Source organism: Octopus sinensis, linkage group LG14 (genome assembly GCF_006345805.1).
Source record: "Octopus sinensis linkage group LG14, ASM634580v1, whole genome shotgun sequence".
In the NCBI taxonomy this organism is placed as follows: Eukaryota; Metazoa; Mollusca; class Cephalopoda; order Octopoda; family Octopodidae; genus Octopus; species Octopus sinensis.
The window spans coordinates 31,030,210-31,055,782 of NC_043010.1; the positions used below are offsets into that span (position 1 = coordinate 31,030,210).

At 36.2% G+C, this 25,573-nt stretch overlaps 2 protein-coding genes across 3 annotated transcripts in view; one reads left to right on the forward strand and one right to left on the reverse strand.

Annotated features, from left to right (window-relative positions):
* LOC115219127 (zinc finger protein 845) lies at positions 1 to 16,008 on the reverse strand. 2 transcript variants are annotated; one of them, XM_036508817.1, is made up of 2 exons: positions 15,841 to 16,008; positions 1 to 4,168 (listed from the first exon to the last, which is right to left on the reverse strand). In XM_036508817.1, the coding sequence occupies exon 2, from the start codon at positions 3,633 to 3,635 to the stop codon at positions 1,365 to 1,367; it is 2,271 nt and encodes a 756-aa protein (XP_036364710.1). In that variant the 5' UTR covers positions 3,636 to 4,168; positions 15,841 to 16,008; the 3' UTR covers positions 1 to 1,364. The 2 variants fall into 2 exon arrangements, with proteins under 2 accessions (XP_036364710.1, XP_029645067.1); XM_029789207.2 differs by lacking the exon at positions 15,841 to 16,008 and adding an exon at positions 6,831 to 6,995.
* Positions 7,412 to 25,573, forward strand: part of LOC115219306 (zinc finger protein 345-like) — a 20,855-nt gene continuing 2,693 nt past the window's right edge. The window contains exons 1-5 of the mRNA XM_029789469.2: positions 7,412 to 7,625; positions 9,000 to 9,137; positions 11,866 to 13,349; positions 13,503 to 13,532; positions 21,419 to 22,271. Coding sequence (XP_029645329.1) covers positions 11,902 to 13,349; positions 13,503 to 13,532; positions 21,419 to 22,271 — 2,331 coding nt within the window. The 5' untranslated portion in view covers positions 7,412 to 7,625; positions 9,000 to 9,137; positions 11,866 to 11,901. The remainder of the gene's footprint in view (positions 7,626 to 8,999; positions 9,138 to 11,865; positions 13,350 to 13,502; positions 13,533 to 21,418; positions 22,272 to 25,573) is intronic.

The following is a 25,573-nucleotide window of genomic DNA, read 5'->3' on the forward strand; positions in this document are numbered from 1 at the left end:
TTCAGGCTTAAGTATTTTTATTGATTCCTTTAAATAGATGACCAGTTCTATGTAAAAAAAGTCACGTGTGACACTTTAAAAAAAATCTGATTAGTGTTTCTGTAATTCAAATTAAAAACGTGATATCATGTTGTAACAATATCATACAGTGTTAGTTTGATTTGAATGACTCAGTATGTGTGTGTGTATATATATATATATATATATAAGGGCATCCAGCCGTAGAAACACTGCCAGATCTGACTGGGCCTGATGAAGCCTTCCAGCTTCACAGACCCCAGTTGAACCGTCCAACCCATGCTAGCATGGAGAACGGACGCTAAATGATGATGATGATGATGACACACACACACACACTTAGTTTGATTTGAATGGCTCAGTATATCTATGTAGACAGACAGATCGAGTGACAGGTATATGGGGACATGGTGTGACAAACGGAGATGAAGTGAAGTAAGAAAAAAAACATCAGGGAACTGGTATATCACTGATAAACTGATGAAGTCATTGATGTGAAGTGGAGTTATAAACAATATGATAGGGTTATGATGAAGTGATACTGATTAGGAGTGGTGATGTAATCAAACCAATGTAGACTGATGTGGAGTGGTGTTGCAGTCACACTGGAATGATATTTTAGTAACACTAACAGGAAGTGTTACACTCAGTCTGCTGTGAAGTGAAGTCAGAGATATCAATATGGAGTGGGGTCTCAGTCAAAACAATCAACATATAAATCTCATAGAAGATTCCTAAACAAAATCATTTCAAATGAAGATGTCTTTCATAAAAAAAAAAATTAAGTATGCAATAACATGTTGCAATACTCAATAACTTGTGTATTTCATAACTTGCTGTTGTGGTATCAAATAACATTTGATGTTCACAAGTCTGGTGTGTAGTCCCCATGTTATTAATTCTAAGTGTTTGAAACCATGATGTCTTAGGCACATAGTAAAGTGTGCCAACAGAGGCGTGAAGTAAACATGGAACAGTCCTTTCCATGGGTTTCTACAATTTCCATCTGCTAAATTTTACTCAGAAGGCTTTGGCTGACCTTTAATTATTGTGGGAGACACCTGTTCACAGTGCCAAGCAGTGGGATTGAACCCAAAGCCACATAGTTGTGAAGCAAGTTTCTTCAACACACAACTATGCCTGTTAGTCAAAATAGCTGAACAAATGCATTTCAAAGTCATTAACATGACCCTGGTTATTAAATACATAAGATATATGCAGTTAAAAAATTACTATGTAATGTTTACCTTAGTTTTTGTTTATCTCTTGACTATTAAGTGTTAATGTTTACATTGGATACATAGAAATATATTTATTATATCATATATGTATATATAATTTGTTTCTTATTTGTGTGTTTTTTTGTGTTTCTTCAATGTACTGCTTCGTGCAAAGGATTTTATACAAATATCGCAAGGGAATGGTTTCTCCCCTGTGTGCATTCGATGATGTTCCTGCATCTGGCTAGAACGTGCAAAACACTTCCCACAGTCACTGCATCTGAAAGGCTTCACACCAGAGTGTGTCTTGGTGTGCTCCAGCATCTGGCTGCTCCGACTAAACTTCTTTCCACATGTGTTACAGCTGAACGGTTTCTCCCCAGTATGTGTCCTGATATGGCGTTTCATGTCATAGTTTCGGGCAAAGAAATTACCACAAATATAACACTGAAATGGTTTCTCTCCTGAGTGTATTCGGTTGTGTTCTTGAAGTTTACAGCTGCGTGAGAAACCTTTGCCACATGTATCACATTTAAACGATTTCTCACTGGTATGTGTCTTCATATGTTCACGCAATTGGCACCTTCGGCCAAATTTTTTCTCACAGACATCACAGCTAAATGGCTTTTCCCCAGAATGTATTTTCAAATGTCTTTTCAACTGAACGCTTTGGTGGAATAGCTTTCCACATACATCACAAGGAAATGGTCTTTCTTCACTGTGTAATTGGCTGTGCTTCTTCAATTCATTGCTTTCAATATAAGAGCTACGAATCTCACAGCTGAATAGCTTCTCAGCCATTTCCACACCCTGATATGCTGGCATTTGGTTAGTTTGAACAAAAGACTTTCCACACATATCACAGTCAAATGATTTCTCTCCAATATGGATTGTTGTTAGATGTTTCTCCAGCAAATCATTCTCTTGGAAGGACTTATCACATACCTCACATGGGAATAATTTCTGTCTACAATCTTTTAATTTATTGTCTATAGCTAAAGGTTCCCTGTGTTCTTCCTCCTCACAGGTAGTCAGTTTCTCATCCATGTGACTTTTAATGTGTTCTTGCAAAATATTATCCTGATTGAAGTTCTCATTACAAACTGAACATTGAAACAGCACTTCCTCAGTATGCATTCGTAAGTGTTCATTCAATTTGCTACTCTGAGTAAAAGATCGTCCACAAGTTTCACAGCTGAATGGTTTTTCACCCGTGTGTACCCATATATGCTCACGAATCTGAGTACTTCGACTGAATCGCTTACCACAGATCTCACAACCAAACGGTTTTTCCCCAGTATGAATCCTCGTGTGCCTTTTCCTGTCATAACTGCGGGCAAAGTGCTTTCCACAGACATTACAAGGGAACGGTTTTTCACCAGTGTGTGTTCTTGTATGTTCTTGTAGTTTACTGCCTTTTGCAAAATATTTCCCACACATTTTACACTCCAATAGTTTCTCGCTAAGATGGGTTTTCAAATGCTCCTGTAATTGTGAGTTTTCCTGAAATGATGTCCAACAAACATTACAGTTTAATTGTTTATTTTCAGAGTGTATTTGAGAGTGTCTAATTTTTTCATCATTTCTCAGAAATTGCTTTCCGCAAACATCACACTGAAAAGGTTTCTCAGCTAAATGAATATGTTGATGTTTATTTAAGGAGCTTTTGCATGAGAAAGATTTCTCACAGATTTTACAAGAAAATAATTTTGTACTTGAATGAGTATTCTGGTGTTGTTGCAATTGGCTATTGCGGGAAAAACATTTTCCACAGGTTTCACATTTAAATGGCTTTTCACCTGTGTGTGTTAGCATGTGTTCCCGAATCTGGCTACTACGACCGAAATGTCTCCCACAAATATGACAACTAAACGGTTTTTCACCACTATGGATTTTTGTGTGTCGTTTCATATCATAATTCCTGGCAAAATGCATGCCACACACATCGCACTGGAATGGTTTTTCCCCAGTGTGAATTCTGTTGTGTTCCAATAATTTGTTGTTTTGAGCAAAAGATTTCCCACAAATTTCACAAACAAATGACTTCTTGGTCACATGAATTTTAAGATGTTCTTGTAAATTAAGAAAATACTTGCCACAAATTTCACAAAGTGGCATTTTTTCCTCATTGTTGTTGGTGTTTGTTAGTCTTTCCTGGATATCCCTAATTTGTGTGAAATCACCACCAACGTTGTTATTTTCAATGGTTTGAATATTACAAATATCACTGTTGCAGTTGTTGTTGTTGTTTGTGGTGGTGGTAGTGGTGGTGGCAGTAGGATTGTTAATATTGTTGTCATTGAGTTCTTGAGGGTAAAAATCTTTGGGAGGTTCTGTGACAGAAATCACAGATGTATAAGCAGTTAAAATATCCGCGAGATCCATACTTACAGTCATATTTACAATTAACAACAACTGTACATTTGAACTGTTACACTCCAATAAACTGAATTCTTTGAAAAATACAAAATTAATAATAAACACAAGTAAAACAAATTTCAAAACTATATTTTTGAGTAGTGGTGGTCATATCCATAAATAAGTGATTAGCTTCATGTTGAACATATTATCGTTAAGTTACACTTGTTTGCTGTATTCTAGCAGATGTAGGATTAGCCCTAATGACTCCAAACAGGAAAGAATTTGAATTTGTGGTGTTCATACCTTAGAGCAAGGACATTAGTAATAAACAAAGTGAAATAGCATAATCAGGAATTCATTCATGTCCCAGAATCAGTTAACCAAGAGCTGATCTCTACCTCTGCAACCTGCATTCCACTGGTCTTTTTGAGCATCAAATAATCGCAATCCATTTGCTAGATATACCTGTAGCAGTGAACATTATTCTGGAAGGGATCAGCTCAGGGTCCATATTTGCATCCTGAAACATCTGTGGCAGAGAATGAGTGTAAATCCATTGGAATCAACACCTACAACATAAAAAACAAAACAAACATTAAAAACTGCCAGTCACATGGCATGCATGAGTTTTATGTGAACTTGTCCATTTCTTTTTTTATATATAAATCGCAATTAAAATAAACAGGGACACACAATTGATTCCATTGCTACAATATATAACAAATGCAGTACATTTGTTTGAATAATTAATTAGGAATTCAATACACAACAATTCTCAAGTCAAATATCTTACCATGGTTAACTTAAAATCAATTAAAAAATAAGTTAATTATTGAGGGGAGGAGGAGGTTTGATTAAACTGACTACATCATAACATACCCCAAATTTGTGCTCATGAGACAATATTACAATTTGTTATTTTTATTTTAGTCTATAAGGCAGCAAGCTGTCATAATCTTAAGTGGATCAGTAAAAATGTTTAGTGGCTTTTCTTCTGGCTCTTTATGGTCTGAGTTCAAATTTGCCTTTCATCCTTTCAGCATCAACAAAATAAGCACCAGTAGAGCACTGGAATAGATGTAATCAACTTCCCTGTCCACTCAAAATTGCTAGCCTTGTGTCAAAAATTGTTCAAATCCTGCTGAAGTCAACTTTACCTTTCATCCTGAGGAGTTAATAAAATAAAAGACCAGTCAAAGACATCATCATCATCCTCTGGACAATACTGTCTCAAGTCCTAGGTCTCATAGGGCCAGATATCAGGTTTTTGTAGCATATAAGTAATTGAGATCAGAACATTCTCCCCTTAAATGGGACACCAGTCTGTCAGAATCACTCATTCACAACTGAAAGCAGGTGGAGTGATATGAAATTAAGTATTTTGCTCAAGAACAGAATGCACTGCCTGGTCCAAGAATCAAAACCACAATCTGGCAATCATGATTGCAACACCTAACCACTAGATCACACATCAAAAACAGGAATAAGTTTAAAATTTTAAACCCTTCCCCTCAAATTTCTCAGCTTAAGCCTATATTAGAAGTCATCATTATTATTACAATGGCAGTTAAAGTGGCTAACCAGTATAGTCTAAATGCTTTCCATCATATACTTTTGTTTCTGTGTTTGGAGTCAAATCTAACAGTGCCATGACTGTTATCTAAGGTCAATATAATAAAATACAACATTATATTGAACCAATTCAATTGATCCTTACTTCTACCTAAGAAAGAAATCATTGTTATTGATTAGTTGTTTTCTTATTTAGCCCTCAGGTAGCTCTGGAGCTAAACAACAATGTGAGCATCCCATCCTTGGTATTTGGTCTGTATAACACTATGTTATCTCCTATTCTTTCCATATTTAAGACAGTAGAGTGTAATTTGAGGGAGATTTAATAGTTATTTCGAGAAGGTCGAACAACCACATAGGGGATCTTTGAGACTGAAGCTAATATAGTTTTGAAGTAAATGTTTTGTGATATCTCAATCACTTCTCATACGTTTTTTGGTTAACTTCGTTTTTAATCTTTCAGACGAAAAAGTTATCCAGTTTAAAATGCTGTTGCTTTTTTTCCATCAAGTACAAAAATGAATTATAGTTGTTTTACCAATACAAATAACTGAGATTATTATTATTGTTGTTGTTGTGTGTAACCTTCAGTCATTCCCGATAAAGCAGGTCTATGGTCAAAAGCATTTCTAGACATAGCCATTTGTTTGTATATCAGGAGCAACGTTGCCCCGCGTCTCTTCATTTTTTTACAACCATGGTGTGATCAAGGGAATATTTACCAACTATTTCTTATCGGTCGAGCATAACCACGTAGCGGTTCCCTCGCTGTCTCGAAATTATTGTTATTTCATGTCAATGTATTAAAATCCTGGGATCTTTTCGGTTTGAACGGCAGTTTTTAAAAATAATTTCTACGTAACTAAACACTTTTAAATTTCGTATACTGGTAGAATGTGTTTATAAAACATCTTTTTCTCTTGGCTTTATTGAGAAAATTCTATGGTTTGTAAGATATTTGTTGCTTTTTTTCTGCAATTTCAACCAATCAATGACGTCTATTGAGCTGAAAACATTCTGTGCCGTATGAAAATGTCCCTCGTTTAAGAAACAGATTAGGTTTATTTACATTTCTGAAGAAAAAAAGATACCCTTCCCCCACCCCTAACCCTAAATTAGATTGAAATGCAATAGATCGATACTAGGGTCATAATTATGGGTGACAATTTCATATGACACCGCTAGAAAAACTGCCGTTCAAACCGAAAAGATCCAAATCCTGTTTATATTAATTCTGATTTTCACTCTTCTAAGTAGATGAATTAAGAAGAACTAGTAGTATACTGAGGTTGACTAAATCACTACACACCTCTTCCAAGAAAACTGGCATTGTGCCTCTAAAAGAAATCTTCATTTCTTATTTCAAGCAGAACAGCGTGACAAAAATGGCAAAACGTTCAATACCTTTCTGTGGGTCAATGAAATACGTATTACCAATAGTGTGTGTAATACATCAATGGCCTGCATTAAGAGTGGAATAAATAAAACCCTAGTTTATTCCATTCAGCAAGAAATCGTGTTTTTAATTCCAACACGGCGTTCACTTTTCATCTTCTATTCATTTGTATCTTTTCCGTTAGCATTCAATATACATAAGATATTGGAATAAACAGGCATAACAAACATATCTTAAATGAGAATTTTGACAATCAAACTTACGTTGCCTTCAAAGAATTTTGAATACACAGAAGGAGTTCTTTCTCCATCTTTTATCTTGACATGTTTCGAGCATAGTTTTAACAATAATTAACTCGTATCCAATGGTCAACGAGAAATTACCGTCCCGTTAACCATATTTTCTTCCACAGAATACGCAATACAATAAATAACTTGGCGGTGAATTACGGTGTTTGTTCTGTCTTGAAAAATAGTAAGGAATATATCGCATCATATAAGTATTTTAAATCTTAAGGCAATTGTACAATTATTCGAATCATGATAAAAATATATTCAAATTAGACTAGATTTAGTCCATATATTTTTATTCTTAAGAATTCTCATTTTTCATTATGCATACACCGCTCATATTAAAACTGGAACTGAAACTTCTAAACTACTGTCTAGGTGCCGGAAGACCTAATCAGGATCAATTCAAATTAAACCATTTAATCATTACTTAAAATGTTTAGTTATATACACATCTAACCGAGAGCACTTTAAGAAAGTACGCTTTCGAGTAAAATGGAAATAAATTTGAAAAGAACATTTTAGAAAAAAACACCGCTACCGGTTCAGAGATTAGTTACACAGTTTATTATGTCTTTTGATATTTGAAAAAGACAAGAGACACTGCTTTGTTATTGATGAAAGTATTTCTTATTTTCTTTTACTTTATACAATCCGTGCCATTGTCTGCAACAAAGAAGATCGATCTTCATTGTAGATGCAATTCGTTTAAGTTAAATAATAAAAAAAATATACTCCCACTGAACTAGATAACTATCGAGAATTAAGGTGAGTACAGCGCAGAGTTTATTCGCAATCCAGGCATCTAGCATCTTAGTTCATCTGTTTTCTGCATTTAAAAAAATAGGAAATTTTAATATATATTTGTCGCTATCTTCGCATTAAAGTGTCATATAGTCTAGCAGCTGACGCAGCATCGTTTTCTATCAACAGATGGTAATGACATGTTCTTACTATATTTACACTGCCCGGACTACCTAGCCGACACTTGTTAAGCTGCTACGTCTATTCGTAGCTTTCCATGATCAGTCCAATTGGTCGCCGTTTCTTCGTGACACAACTATCATCTTACTATTAGACTTTACACCTAATCCATTCAGTCATCTTCAACAGCTTCTACGAGAAAGTTAATATTAATGAACAAGACTTTTAAATAATAATCAGTTAATGTTAATGACTTTCTTTAGGTACTTTATTATTTTTTTTTTTTTCCTAATTTAGGCACAAGCCTGTGATTTTGGTGAGGAGAGTTTTAGCCAATTATATTGACTCTATTTCTTCACTGGTCTTTTATTTTATCGATCCCAAAAGGATGAACTTAGAACGAAAAGAGCCGGAATCTAGTTAACATTAATATTGATTTCAAATTTTGGCACAAGACCAGCAATTTCGGGTGAGCGGGCACGTCGATTATATCTACCCCAGTGTTTAACTGGTACTTATTTTATCAACCCCAAAAGACTGAAAGGCAAAGTCAACCTCGGCGGAATTTGAACTCAGAGCGTGAAGACGGACGGAGCTCTCCGCCTTTAGTTACATTAATATTAACAATTATTTTCTAAATGACGTTTTCCTTCTTTCTTTTTTTTTTTTTATCCGCGATGACATACTACAGCTGATTCTGAACGACCTAACGAGGAAACTTCTATGCGGCCAATCGACCGGCTAGAAATAGCTCAAATGTCTCCCAAATTACACCCGTCATTGCCATTAAGATGTACGACGAAACTAAAGCGACGTTCAGCATTTGGGCTAGGATTTAAATGACAGGCTGTGAAGGTGCAGCATCGATAGATAAAGTTACTTTTTTTTACCAAATACTTCCATGTCACTTTCGGGTAAGTTATAGCAGTTATAAGTCTACTTTATCAGAGTTGCTGAAAACCTAGTCTGCAAGCAGTTAGAAATCTGCGAACTGAGTAAGTGCTGCTTCTTCACATCATTCTGTCCAGGTTCTGTGTTCTGGGCTAGTCACTCTTAAACTTTGAAGGAACTATTCAACAGGTTGACAAGACTGGTAGATATTTGTATATAAAAATCAAGAGACCAATTGATTTGTAACAGTTTTAAGCTTTTTTGATCAGGAGACAGAAATAGCTGCATATGATTAATGTAGTTAATGGTAATTTTGACTAATTGCAGATTAATGGCTCAAAGGAAATCATGTATAGAGATGGAATTCTCATATGCAGTTGTGGAAAGAAAGAAATAAAGGAATTGTGGCTTAGTTGTTGTTGTTTAGTTGCAGGTCTGCTCTAATTGAATAAACTTTATTCAAAGGTAACTATCTGCTCTCTTTACCAGACACAGAATATCTAGGACCATATTATCTAATGTGTCCGTACCTTTTTAAGACAGTAGGGTGGTATTTGAGGGACATTTAGATGCTACTTCAAGCAGGTCAAGCAATCACATTAAGGCTTCCTCACTATAGTGAGACACAGCGGAGAAAATAGGAGACAGGTTCATTAGGTTAGTTTAGAAGAGCAGAAGAGTATCTGAAGAAGAAACTCAGAGCGAAAGAGAGATTGATATAGCTTGATAGTGGACATGTATTTCAAGAATCCTGTGTTTGAAGCCTTGGTTCTTGGGTAAACAGTTATCAACACTAAAACAGTTATCCCTTTTTATGTGACCTAGAATAAGAATAGTTGCACCAGCACTTAGCTGGTAATTTCAGCTGAGTGCAATGTGAATTGAAGTGCCTTGCTGAAGAACACTTGCAATTCCCAGTTCAGGAATTGAACCCTATGACTTTATAATTGTAAGGCCAACACCCTAACCACATAACCATATACCTTCACAGTCTTAATATAGGGTATATCATATTCTAGTATTGAATGTGCCATACTTTAGTGTTGAATGTGTCATATTCTAATGTAGAATGTGTTGTATTCTGGTGTATAATGTATTATAGGCATTGATAGTCTTTGATTCTCATCTATAAAATGCCTACTCTTTGCCTTAGGCTTAACTCATTGCTGGAGTTATAAGGAACTACCTGATACATGGTATGTCTTGGGCATTTTTAGATCTGGCTGAACCTGTCCCTTTCAAACAGAGAAAGAAAATAATTTAATCCTGTGTAGTACTGGTACTTTATTTATTGACCACATGAGGATGAACTGTAAAATTGACTTCAGGTGATTTGAACACAGAATGCCAGTGTCATGTAAAGGACACTTGTGCATCATAGTCATCATCAATGATACCATGTAAATTGGCACCTCGGGAATCATGGTCATTGTTCATAGTGGTTGCCAGTGCCATGCAAATGGCACCCATGAATTGTCAGGGTCGCTGCTGGTGCCATGTAAATGACACCCACCCGTGAATCAAAGTCATGTAATCAGCAACCATGAAGTGGTTGGTGTTAAGAAGAGCATCCAGCTGTAGAAACCATGCCAAATGAGACTGGAACCTGGTGCAGCTATCTGGCTCATCAGCTCCAGTCAAACCATCTGACCCATGCTAGCATGGAGAGCAGACGTTAAATGATGATGATGATGAATGCAAAGAGCTGGAATAATTTCACATCTAAAAGCAGTCTATCTGACTCTGCCAAAAGGCCCAGAGCTGAGGTTCTCAATCATTTTTTATCTATGGACCCTCTTGATTACTATTTTATTCTGGTGGGCCCCATTGCCATTCGATGTTTAAAAACTAGTTTTATATAAACTTCTTCCAAAATTCCTATTTTGTTTTTCATACATTAACTTGAATAGATTGAACTATGTAAGATGTTAGAGAAAAAAACCTGGCTGTTTCTTGCAATAAATACCAATACATACATGTACAGTAAAATTTTTTTATCTTTTCAAGAGTCCTTAAAAAGGGGCATGTAAAAAGCACCTTTCAAGCATTGGGCCTCATGGAGGCAATGACAAATGACCAACACCTTTGGCATTATGCTGTGCTTGAGAAGACCCATCAAGCCAAGTGAAATTGTAGTTGTGGCTGGTACTAGTGTCATGCAAATGGCACATGTGCCAGTGGCATGTAAAAAAAATTACACTCTCGGAGTGGCTGACATTAGGAAGGGCATCCAACTATAAAAACCATGCAAAATCAGACTGGAGTCTGGTGTAGCCCCTCATCTTACCAGCCCTGGTCAAACCACCCAGCCGTGCCAGTACGGACAATGGACATTAAATGATGATGATGTATGAGCATGGCTGTGTGGTTAAGTTTGTTTCTCAACTATATGGTTTTGGGGTTCAGCACCACTTCGTGGCATCTTGGGCAAGTGTCTTCTACTATAGCCCTGGGCCAACCAAAGCCTTGTGAGTGGATTTAGTAGATGGAAACTGAAAGAATATACATGTGTGTGTATGCACACAATATTTCTCTCTCTTTGCCTTGAGTTTGTTTGATAGTTGTAAATGAGTGCCACTGTCATGCAAGCAGTGTTTTTCATTTGCAACCTTTTGTGAAAACAGTTCAAGTCAAGAAGGAATATTTTGCCTTCCTTGGAACCTAGTGAAGGCTGGCAACAGGAAGAGCATCCAGCTCTACAAAATCTGCCTCCAAAAATTCCATCCAGCTTCTGTGTGGATATGAAAATGATGCTGATGATGATAATTTGCTTTTAACTTTTCTCTTTCTTATAAAGAGCAAGCTAAGAATATCAATCTAAAAGAATTGAGTTTTGTTCTTTTTGCTGATGAGTGTTAATTTAAACTTTTCATTTCTTCCATCATATCAAACTAGGTACATGATTTTTAGGGTTTAAGGAACAAGGAAACTCAGGAAAAAAAAATTAACAACTTTTTTCAAAGTTATTCATAGTGCAAGAGAAGTGAAACAGCTTTAACCAGGCACTGAAACTACTTTCTGGTCTTGGCTTGCCAAGGTTCTAGACTTTCACTAAGAGTTCAAATAGTATATAATAGTTTTATACTAATAAAGTACCAACAGGACAATAGTTGATTATATGTCCATTAAAAAATGTCACTTGCTTTTTCCTGCAATTTATGTTTCTTTCATCATTTTTTTTTTTTTTTTTCAGAATCCAGTTACTGATCCCTGCTGCCAATGTTGAATTATGGTTGATTCTTTATTCAAAAACTCATATAAATCTTCTATTGAGTTCAATGACTGTGATACAAAGAAAAACATCAAAGACACTTCCAAAAGTAAACTTCTTGACTGTGATATCTGTGGAAAGTCTTTCTTCCGTCTGAAGAACTTAAAACAGCATCGTAAAACACATACAAATGAGAGACGTTTCCACTGTGATATATGTGGGAAAAAATTTTTCACTAATTCCCACTTGAAACGCCATCATAGAATACATACTGGAGAACGACCGTTCAAGTGTGCCATCTGCAAAAAGGCCTTTACACAAAACAATGACCTAAAAAGCCATTTCCGCATCCATACTGGTGAAAAACCTTTCAAGTGTGAAATCTGCAATGAGTCTTTCAGTGAAAGTGGGTCACTACGAAAACATATAAAAATTCACACTGGAGAAAAATCCTTTGAGTGTAACATTTGTGGACGTGGTTTTATCCAAAGTAGTCAGTTAAGACAACATATTCTGACCCACACTGGTGAAAAGCCTTTCCAGTGTCAGATCTGCTGCAGGAATTTTGCTCAAAATAGCGCTTTGAAAAGACACTATAGGGTGCATACAGGGGAGAAACCATTTCAATGTAGTTTTTGTCCTGAGTCTTTTACTCGGAGTTGTTTCTTGAAAAAACACTTAATACAGCATAAAGAAGCTAAATCATTTGAGTGTGATATATGTCAGGAAATTTTCATGAGGGAAGATGATCTGTTGTCTCATTGGGAAATGCATTTTGTTGAGAACACATTTGAAACAGAAACTCATCAAAATACCTGTACTGAAATGATTTATATCAATGAAGACAGCGAAATTTATCTTGATAAAAATCCTGTCCCTGTTGCTTTACATATAAATACTTTTGCTTTTGATAATCTAATTGGGTATCACAATAAAATGAAAGAGGATAAGACTTTTAACTGTGATATATGTGGTAAGGGTTTTACTACCAAAGCACACCTCAAACGACACAACATGATTCACACAGGGGAAAAACCACATGAGTGTTCTCTGTGTGATAAGTCCTTTGCACAACGTAGTGAACTTAAAAGCCATTACAGGACACATACTGGTGAAAAGCCCTTCAAGTGTGAGATCTGTGAAGAGTGTTTCAGTGAAAAGGGTTCATTGGGAAAACACATGAGGATTCATACAGGGGAGAAGTCATTTAAATGTAATATCTGTGGTCGATGTTTTACCCAGAGTGGTCATCTCCATCAGCACATTTTGATTCACACTGGAGAAAAACCATTCAAGTGCGAAACATGTGGTAAGCCATTTGCAAAAAATAGTGCACTAAAAAGACATTACACTGTACATACTGGTGAGAAACCTTTCCCCTGTGAAGTGTGTGGGGAAGCCTTCAGTCAGAGTTGTCATATGAAAAAACACCTACTAAAACATCACCTTAGCGAAATGCTCCCATAGCAAAGATTAAAAGAGGTCTGCTAAATTTGTTTTCTGCTTTTTTTTTTCTCTTCCCTTACCCCTGGCTACATATAGTATTATGATATTCCACTGATGTATTTTACCAAGAATAAAATTTATAGATTCAGGATTCGGTTTGGTTTTATATCCAGTTATGGAAACATGGCAACTCAATATTTGAGGTAGTTACTGCTTAGAATAAAATTTGCACTAACAGGTGATCGCTTGTAAGTAGATATTGTTATTGGCAGTTCTATAATTATCAACACAAGTAGAGGTGGAACTAGCAACGTAAGTAATTTAAGATAGGAAAGACAAACATATACTATTGTTGATGATGAAGATGAGTGTATCTATTAAAGTATTTCTTGGTATGGCAGTGACCAACTGAACATTTGATGGTAACTGTTTTTAATCTATCAGTTATAATCTAGGTTTTAATCTATTTTTTATTGCTGGTACTTATTTTATCGAAAACATGTTCAAAGAATAAAAATGAAGATTAATTTGACCTTTGTAGAAATTGAAATCCAGATTGAATGTTACTGGTTCATTCGTTTATAGTCTTGACCACCACTTCAGCACTGAGCCATCATCTTGCTTGGTTTCTATAAATCTTACTACTTGAGTAGCCTCTTCTCAAAAATTCTCACATTTTGAGTTTAGTACTTAAAGTTTGTATCCTAACTGTTAAAGTTACCATTGGATTATTGTTTAAGTAGAACCCACATGTAACTTTATCAAAATACTATAGATTAAATAGTACAATTTACTCAGTTGCCAGAAAAAATTCTGTTGTGCTTTATTATACAGATTTAGTAAAATGTAAGTTTCAGTCTGAACTTAAACCTTACAGTTTTAATGACCCTAACTCAGCATGAAGGTTGGTACATTATATAACAGAAGACAAAAAGTAATTTTTTACCTACTGTTGTAGCAACAACCAAAAACTACTCTCTTCCTCTCTCTCTCAGACAAAGAGGAAGGTACATATTGTTAGATTGAAAACACTACAAGAATTGATCCTATGAAACTCTCCTGAAAACAGTGTTTTGCTTTAGTTGCTTGGAGCAAGGGAAACTGCAGGGCCAGCACTTGTATGGGTATTTTACGATAACCAATAATTTACTTGTTTTAACACTATGTTCCAATCATCAAAAATTAAATATTGGTTTGGATCGTTTAAACAAGAAATTTTCCAATATTAATGGGTGTCTCAAGCAATTCATCAAATCTTCACATATAATACACTTTTCCATTAAGTATATGTCCATTTGATCGACATTTTAGTTTCATATCGAAACATGGCATTGCAGTGTACATTTTGTGGGCCTAATGCAGTTTTTCACCTCACCTTCAAAAATGCAATTTTTTGAAAAAATTTCTTCGGATTCCAAGGTTTTAGATGTCAGAAATTACAAATATGCAAAATAAAATTTTTGAGATTTTTAACACCCCTGCCCTTCGTTCTGAATGTATTATTGTATATTGAAGTGTGGAAATTTCATTAAAGCTGGTATGTAAAGTACATTTTCTATGTTCATTTGGCTAAACTGTAGAAATTGTTTTGATATTGTTGTTAAAATCCCCGTATTTTAATGCTTAAAATTTAAAATCGGGGGCGAGAGCAGTGGCGGTTCATAGATAAAATTAGTTGGGGTGCGGCTTCAGAAAATTTTTAGCTGTTGTTTTAATATTGTGTAATAGGAAACAAACATATAAAAAGAAAATTTATACATAAACTGGATCGGTTCGCATTTTAGCCACTGCCAGGTAGTGTGTTTAATTTGTTCTTTAAGCACTGCTGTAAATTACCCCTTGTTTTTCAAAAATCCTTCCTAAATCACAACATAAGGGGGAAAATGTGCCCTATATTTCAAATTCTGGCAGCAACACTGAAGCTGGAAGCAAGATAATCTAATTCTACACTTTATCACATTCAAGAATATAAGCACGTTTTTAAACACAACACATGTGGAGTCAAAAAGAAACACTACCTTTCACCAGAACACTGGGCTCAGCACTATTGTTCACGCTGTGCTCTCTCTCCCTAGCATGAAGCTTCCAATCTCGGACATGTGAGCATGTGCACAACAGCCAAACACCGCGCTGCTGGAACTGGGAAGCACACAAGGATTTTTGTATTTTTTTCATAAACCAGGGGCTGGCTACTAACATTAAGCTTAAGGATTATATAATGTACAAGTATAAAGAAGGAATGAAAGAAAAAAGGACTCATTACATTGAATGTTACATTGAATAATATCGAGTGGAAACAAGGGATGCTGCAGTTCCGCGGTGTCTATACACGAGCTGCCACTGGTGGGGTTTTTTGGGGTTTGTTTGTTTTTTGCATATTCGTAATCTCCGACTTAGTAATCCGAAGTTAATTTTTTCAAAACAATGCAATTTTGAAGTGATGTGCAAAACTGCATTAGCCCCCATTTTTTTTATACCTGCATTACACTTCTTAGCTAAGGACCTGCTTACCTTTATGTCGTTGGTGGTAAAGTTCGTTGTTTACATTCAGACTCAAGCCATCGTGCACGATTACATAGAAACCTGGAGCAGAACGTAGATTCGTATTTGGCTAAGCTAGTATATGAATCAAAATAGCAACAGTTTAACATCTCGTGTTTCACTCTTACAATGCAGAAACACAAACGTAATTATGTTTACTGTCAGAATCGTTACCGCATCGGACAAAACACTTAGTGGCATTTCTTCCGGTCCTTTATGTTCTGAATTCAAATGCCGCTGAGGGTGACTTTGTTTTCATCTTTTCAGGGTCGATGAAATAAGTTCCAGTCGAGCACCCGGGTCGATGTAATTGACTAGCCCCTCCACTAAAAAAAAATTAAGGCCTTGTGCTTGTAGAAAGGAATAAAAATGATGACGATGATGGTGGTGATGATGATGTAAGCTATAAATACGCAAAAGGTTAAGAATAAAATGGTATTTCATAAACATACAGGCAAACATTCATAATGTACAGAAATATAATTTATTTGTTGGCAAAAACTTTTTGTTTGGAAGAAACAAAAATGAAGAAGGAATCATACGGGGCGAGATATAATCTAATTAGTATTTTCTTGACTTTTTGTATTTATATATTTGAGAAGAACTTCAAATGAAAATACCCAAAAGCGACCGACTATCTTCAGTGTTAATAAGAGGAGGCGTTGTATGCAAGGGAGGTAACTCTGATTACTCAATGGGTGTGCCGGGTGTCAGAACTAACTTTTCACTGACTTTTAAACTTTTAACGACTTATTTATTATTTTATTGTTGTTAATTTACTCCCTTTTCGGACCACAAATATATATTTATGTACATATATATATTCTATCAGAACCAAATACTTCAACAAAAATATATACAAACTTTTTCTTTTACTTCAAATTTTCTATTAAAACTTTCTCGAGTGTGGAAAAAAACAAAACAAAAACAAGAAACAACAGGAAGGAAACTGTTGCGGAAAATGACCGACTTAAGGTAATAACCTACTTCCGTAGTTTCCATAACTTTTTTTTATATTTTACATTTTCACTTCAATCTTCATATCGAAAGAACTGAAGAAAAAATATGATAAAACTTTAGTCATTTTTTATTTCTATTTTTTTCGCATAACTTTTGGCGTTACTAATTCTTCATTAGTTACATAAAACTTCGTAAGAAGTTTCCTGTCAGCAAATGGCAAAATTTAGCTAAAACAGTGTGGGAACATATTAATTTATTTCTGCTTGTGTCTTAATTTGTTTTATATACTTTTATTTTTATTGGATGTTTTTGTTTGTAATTTTTTTTATATAAATATATAAATTTGCTCTTTTTTTTTTTAAATCGGACAGTTGCGGATTTATGTACGTTTCGCCTACGATCATGTAGATTTGTACTTGTAATCTTAACTGAATTTAAGCATGGAATAAGGACTGGAAAGTGGTAGGTACTATTCTAAATTTATATTTACACCTTTTAGAAAGAGAAATTGTTATCTAGTAGTGGTGACAACTTGTCGGAATTTGTTGTTTGGGAAACTTTTGACGAATGTCCTTGCGATTGTTTCGATGTCTGCAAAAACTTCGTAGCTTTTTAAAGTTTTTGCTGACAGCTGAAACTTTGGTGTACGTAATTGTGCAGATGCATATGTTTGCATGCAGAGGTATGGCTATCAATGTGCTTAAACATATTTGTGTGTTTTTAATCAGGGTTACTGTTGCCTAGAATAGAAAATAAAATAAAATCACTGTTTGCCCGTCTGCTACTGAACGAAAGTTGTAAATTTATACGCAGCTTGGTTTCAAAACGGAAAGAAAAAGGGAACAGGTGTTAATTCAAATACATTAGAAAGTTGACCAAGTTATTACGACTGAAACTTCTGCAATAAAATAATTCTGAAAAAAAAATATATATACATTTCAATGAAAATATTTTACAAGCGTCACGTAAGTTTAGTTCTGATTCAGCGATTGTTCTTTTCTGCGCTATCAGCAACAACACCCCATTCACTGGAGTTCTCTCTTTCTTTCTCTTTCTCTCTTCACATCACTCCACGTTTCCAGAGTTCATTATGAGTGTTACTAGACTATATTATTTTTCGTAAAAATTAAAACACGTTTCCCTTCCCCTCGTGTATCTTAATGTACAGAATTGTATTAGAATTGAATTAATAAATGATGAACAAAATTAGTATAAAATAAGAAGAGAAAAATTGAAATCGGTGTAAGTCATATATTCCCACTGTAACTATCCAAAATAATTTCAAACTGTTTGGATCGCCTTTCATTTATCATATTTTCCTGGCTCTTATTTGATCAGTTTGCCAGTTTTATAATTAAAATTGAACCAACTTCTGTTCATCTTTCGGAAACCAACGTTCACATCACTGCCTCTTCTGGTCAGTAGCAGACAGCAAGCTGCTTGGAAATCGTTTTCCCTTATATTCAAATCCTAGGCGTTTGTATGTGCATGTATAAGCACACACCACACATCTATCGCACAGGGCGTGTGTGTAAAACCAAAATTCCCCAAAAATTTAGGAATATATCTTTACTAGTGGGTAATATCTGGTAATGTAATATATGCATATAGTGAAGGCGCATATGCATATATTACGACCGAGAACCGAAAACCCTCCGGTATTCGGTTCTCAATCGTAAGGTCGTGAGTTAGATTCCCGACGGCGCATTTTGTCCTTGAGCAAGATACTTTATTTCATGCTGCTCCAGTCCATTCTGCTGGCAAAAATGAGTTGTACCTATAATTGAAAGGGCTTTGTCACATTTTGTGTCACGGTGAATCTCCCTGAAAACTATGTTAAGGGTATGAATATCTGTTAAATTGCTCAGCTACTTGCACGTTAATTTCACGAGAATATTGATCAGAATAATTGGAACACTGGGCGTTGAGGGCAAAGGAGTGCCAAGCATATCATCATCATCATCATCATTGTCGTTTAACGTCTGCTTTCCATGCTGGCATGGGTTGGATGGTTTGATTGAGGACTGCCAAGCCAGAAGGCTGCACTAGGCTCCAATCTGATCTGGCAAAGTTTCTACAGCTGGATACCCTTCCTAACACCAACCACTCCGAGAGTGTAGTGAGTGCTTTTTACGTGCCACGGGCACGAGGGCCAGTCAGGCGGCACTGCCAACGATCATACTCGAATAGTGCTTTTTACGTGCCACCGGAACGGGACCAATCAGGTGACTCTGGTATCGCCCATGCTTGAATGGTGCTTTTTACGTGCCACCACCATGGGTGCCAATCAGGCGGTACTGTCATTGGCCATGACAATGACTTCACTTGACTGAACAGGTCTTCACAAGTGCAGTTTATTGCCCAATGATTGAAAGGTACTCTTAAATAGAGCTGGTTATGCTGCACTGGCATAGGCCACAGTTATGGTCTCACTTGGCTTGCTATGTCTTCTCAAGCACAGCATATCTCCAAAGGTCTCGGTCACTTCTCATTGCCTCTATGCGGCCCAACGTTCAAAGATCATGCTTCACCACCTCATCCCAGGTCTTCCTGTGGCTACCTCTTCCACAGGTTCCCTCTACTACTAGGGTGTGACACATTTTCACACACCTCTCCTCATCCATACACAACACATGACCCTACCAACACAATCATCTCTCTTGCATATCACATCTGATGCTTGTTATGTCCAACTTTTCTCTCAGGGTGCTTACACTCTGTCGTGTATGCACACTGACATTACACATCCAGCAGAGCATACTAACTTCATTCCTTGCAAGCTTATTCATGTCCTCAGCAGTCATAGCCCATGTTTCACTGCCATGTAGGATGGCTGTTCACACACATCATACAGTCTACCTTTTACTCTGAGCCAGAAGTCCTCTGTCACCAGTAGAGGTAGGAGCTCTCTGAACTTTGCCCAGGCTATTCTTATTCTAGCAGCTACACTCTCAGAGCATCTACCCTCGCTACTGACTTGGGTCACCTATGTAATGGAAGCTATCAACTACGTCTAATTTTTCCCCTTGGCCTGTGACGGAAGTTGTTTTCTGCACATTTTCAGTATTTATTGCCTCTGAGCATTTGCCACTCACAAGAACTATCATCCCAGTTAGCCTTCTTTTGATATTGCTGCACCTCTTATGTGTCCATAGCTTACACCAGATACATCTTATTGAGTTTCTGCCTACGCCTTTTTTACAGATCGAGCATGGCCATCTACTTGAAGGGATTTGTGATTTGTCCGCCTTCTTACTTATTAAGACTTTGATTTTTGCTAGATTAACTCTAAGGCTCTTCAATTCTAGACCTTGCTTTCACACCTGAAACTTCTCTAGTTCTGATAGTGACTCAGCTATTAGAGCAAGGTCATCAGCATAGAGAAGCTTCCAGGAGCATCCTGTCTTGAATTCCTCTGTTATTGCCTGGAGGAATATGATGAATAAGAGGGGGCTGAGGGCTGATCCTTGGTAGACCCCTACCCAGAATTCTTCACTATACTCATTGCCAACCCTCAACTTAGTGACAGCATCCCTGTATGTGGCTTGTACAGCTCTCACTAACCACTCATCTATCCCTAGTTTCTGCATTGACCACCAGATAAGGGATCAGGGGACCCTGTCAAAGGATTTCTCTATGTCAACGAGAGCTGGATACAGAGGTTTATCTTTGGCTAGCTATTTCTCCTAGCTGTCCTACCAGAAATAGAGCATCAGTGGTGCTTTTCCCTGGCACAAACCCAGACGGCATCTCATCTAAACTAACTCTCTCCCTAATTAGTTGGGCTATGACCCTCTCCGTGACCTTCATTACCTGATCCAACAACTTGATACCTATGTAATTATTTGTATCTAATGCATCACCTTTACCTTTGTAGTAGTTGACTATGGTGCTGCTACACCAGTCAATGGGTATGACTCCTTCATGTATCACATGGTTGACTATACGGGTAACTAGACTATAGCCAACACCACCAGATATTTTAAGCATCTCTACAGTGATCCATGATGGGCCAGGGGAATAATTTTACTCCCTTATCACATTTCATGGTGATTTTTGAAAAATCGAAACTCTAAGTTCTCTGATTCTAGTGAAGCACCTAGCATGTTGTGGAGGTAACTATTCAGTATGCAGGCATTTACTGTATATATAATCTGAGAGTGAAAACTTATGAAAATTCCCATCAGTGGGTTTGTTGTTCTGCTTCAGTCTGAAAAAGATGTATATATAAAATATTAGCTGTTAACTTTTTATAACTTATATAATGTCTGTTTATGTTTATATTGCTATTTTTCGCAATCTTTTTTCATTCCCATAATTGAGAGATTCAACAATTAAATATCAATAGGATTGTAGTTCTAGCCTGGATTAAGTACTGGAGTTGAGATGATTGCTTAAAATCTTTGTAGGCACTGCCCTTACATGGTTGTAATCTAGTGACTGAAGTTAGCAAAAAAAAAAAATTTTTAACTACAAATAAAAAACAGGATAGATGAAATTAACAGTCAGTTTCATTAACATTGATTTATTTCTTGTCATTCTTACTTATTGTTTTGTTAATTTTTGTATTTTTTTATTTGTTTAATAGAATATCCAAGATGGAGGATCCACCAGAATTACAAATTATTTTCAAAGCAGATTCTTCATTGGAAACTCAATTCTTAAAATCAACCAAAGTAGCCTCTGTGAAAAGGACCCATGTCTGTGATATTTGTGAAAAGACATTTTCCCAGAAGAATACTCTAGTTTTGCACATCAGGACACATACGGGCGATCGACCTTACCACTGCCAAGTATGTGGTCGAGGTTTCTCAGCCAGCTGCTCCTTGAAAAAGCATGTACGGATTCACACAGGGGAAAAACCCTATAAGTGCAATGACTGTGGCAAATGCTTTTCCCAAAATAGTCACCTGATCCTTCATATGAGGACACATACGGGAGACAGGCCATACCAGTGCAGCCTCTGTGAAAAACGGTTTTCCTACAGCAGTTCCTTCAAAAAACATATGCGAATACATACGGGTGAAAAGCCTTTCCGGTGTGAAGTTTGTCAAAAGAGTCTCTCCGACAACAGTGCCCTGAAACAGCATATCAAAACGCACACAGGTGAAAAACCATACCAGTGCGAAGACTGTGGCAAGAGTTTCTCATTGAGCATTGACTTGATCAGACACATTCGCACCCACACCAAAGAAACTCCGTATCACTGCGAGGTGTGTGCAAGGAGTTTCTCTGTCAACAGCAATCTCAGGCAACATATGCGAACACACACAGGAGAGACGCCCTACCCCTGTGATATCTGTGGCAAGCGATTTTCTCGAAACAGTACACTAGTCCGCCACATCAAAACACATACAGGTGACAGACCATATACTTGTGAAATCTGCCAGAAGAATTTCTCTCAGAATAGCCATCTTATACGACACATGAAAATTCACAAGGTAAAACCTGTTGCAATAGATAAAACAGTTTGATATAAATATATCTATATTGATAAAACAATCACAAATAATTTTTATTTATAACCTAAAGAAAGGAGTGTTTATATTTTTTTTCAAACTATAAGGTAAGAGAGGTATAACTCACACCTTGGTGCCTTACACTCTTTCTCTTCTGTCTTTTTTAATCTCTATTCTCTCATGTATATATATATATATATATTATGTTGTTAATGTTGAACATTATGAACCCCTTTGAAGAATTATATTGTCTTCTTACTGGGGTCAACTTAGTCTTATATTTATCTAGAGCCAATATCAGTAACATAATGGGGGTAAATTCAATACACCCTATTATATAACTATTCTATATTTGTTTTGAGATGAGGAATTATGTACATTATTTACAATGGACGGATAGGTGTCCTCATCTTGTTTGTTGTTATCACAATGTTTCAGCTGATGTATTCTCCAGCCTTCATTGGGTGTTCTAGTGGAATTTTGAACCCAACCCTCGGATTCTAAGTTCAATCCCAGGCAGGGACTTAGAAAATAATATCAACAGAAAAATAACATCAGCAACATACCTTAGGAATGAGAACAGTGTACCCCATTAGTCAAATAAAGATTTGAAATTCCACCAGAATACCTGAAGAATGCTGGAGAGTACATCAGCCGAAACGTTATGATAACAACAAACAAGATGAGGACACTTATCTGTCCATTGTAAATAATGTACCTATTAGTGGTACAGACCCTTTGCTTTGTGCCAAGTCAAAAGGTAATTGGGGATTTTTTTTCTGTTCCAAACTCGGAGAAAAAAAACACAACAAAAATATATTATCACCATATAATTACCAACAATAATATGTATTAACTTTCATTGTTCTTCACAGATCCACTTTAAGAACAAAAAAATGGAGTCTTCCATATGTTGTAGAGCTAGTTCTTCCATCCTGATTGAATGTGATGGGGTGATGTTAAAAATGAATGCATAGATTATCGAAGATGTCCATACACATACACACGATTCCTGTGTTTAGTATCTCCGTCCACACCCTGAATGGCTGTGCACTTTTCTTCTTTTTTTTCTACCTTGGTATATTACCCACTCGTTCATTCACTGTCTGCTATACTGCTGCATTTTTGCCAAAGATATCTTTAGGGATGGTTACAGTTTGAATCAGTGTCTCTGTTTCCATTCCCTGAAACGCTTCAGTTGGCATGCTAATACTCTTCAGAATAATTGTCACACCTCCTCTACTGATCTTTATAAATCTAGGGCTTTATGTCTACAAACTTTGTGTTTGTGTATGTTTTTATATGTATATGATGCATGGATGTGCATGCGTGTGTGTGTATGTATATATATATATATACACACATACACATATGTATGCTATTTATATAAGTTGCAACTATGCGGGTTTGTGTTCAGTCTTACTGCTCAGCACCTTAGGCAAGTATCTTCTACTATAGCCTCAGACCAACCAACGACTTGTGAGGAAATTTGATAAATGGAAACTGTGGAAGCCCATTGTGTGTGTGTCGTACACACCCTGCTGGATAACCAGTTGGTTTGTTTATGTTCCTATGTCTTAACAACTCAGCAAAAAAGACTGTAGAGTAAACACCAGAATTGAAGTATGTACTGGGGGCAATTTCATTGACTAAATGCTTCAAGGCAGAGCTCCAGTATTGCTGAAGTCAAATTGACTGAAAGCAATAAAAGATACATACTATATGTGTGTATATATACATATAGATGTGCACACACATACTTACATACACATCTACTTTATCCAGCTATTCCAATGTGATGGACCCAATTTGTAGGCAAAAGATTAGTTCACACACACTGGGCATGGAATCAGGAATGGCAGAGACTACATAATGCAATTTCAACCTATGATTTTAGCCACTCAAATTCATTGAATGACAAAATGTCTGAATCAACTGTATTAAAGTTCCTACTTAAGTTGTAGCACCATCCAGCTGTCATAAATGCAAATGTAGAATTAGTATAGACTACTTTAATGCATCTACAAAGAAGAGAAATGGGAGGTTAGGCATCTCTTTGAGTAGGTAACTATGTCATCTAGAGGGTCTGTGTGACTCTCTAGATGGCATGGTTACCTACTCAACTGAATCCGACATATAGTTTGATACAGTTGAATGCTTTGCTGATGTTGAATGTAACAGCACTGTTTTCACCAATTTTTTTTGGAGGGCAAGCGCCCACTTGTGAGCAACATTAGAAAGTAGTTCTATAGATCTGGCTTCTCAAAAACCATATTGAGAGCATTGAGGAGAGAGTCCATCTTTATGTTCTGAGTTCAAATGCCACCAAGATCGACTTTGCCTTTCATTCTTTTGGGTCAATGAAATAAGTACATTTCTGAGTTCAAATTCCACCAAGATCGACTTTGCCTTTCATTCTTTTGGGTCAATGAAATAAGTACATTTCTGAGTTCAAATTCCACAAAGGTTAACTTTGGCTTTCATCCTTTCAAGATCAGTAAACTAAGTCCCACTCAAGTACTGGGTTGATATAATCAACTACCCACTCCACCAAAATTTTAGGCCTTGTGCCTTTGGTAGACTTTTTCTTTTTTACTTTACTGTTGACCAGCAAATATTGTCAGATTCATCTAATGATTAGTAATAATGCATAGTTCTTATAGGCATCTTATACAATGTATTTATCTCACAAAACTAGTAAGTTCTTTTTTTTTTTTTAGTTATTAATGTATTCAGTACTATTGAGTATTTTTTCAAAAGATCAAATGTAATGGAATATACCACCCAATTTATATTATATTTATTTATATATGTATATACATTTTAAAATCATGCATTTTGGAAGGAATTGCGTTGTTTATGCTCTGATGGCATGTGTGATATGGGAGTGTCTGTGCAACTCAGTAAAGTAAACACCACAAAATACATTTGTTCAAAACACATCGTTGGGTTTCTATTGATGTGTACATCTTTTTCTGATATACAGTGGCAAAAGAAATACACACATATGTGTGTGTGTGCAATTGTCAAAACTAGTTTGGTATGTGAATATATCTTGTTCAAAAATTTTTAATGGTTACACGTTTTTAGATTCAGGTGCATTTTGAAACCCCAAAACAAATTCTCTTATATTTTTTCCTGCATGTGAAAACACTTCTTCCTTTCCATATATGTATTTGTGTGTATGTATTGTATATATATATATATATACACACATACACACACACACACAACACTAGGTAGTCTTGTAACTGTGCCAATTCTTGATGACACATACATACATT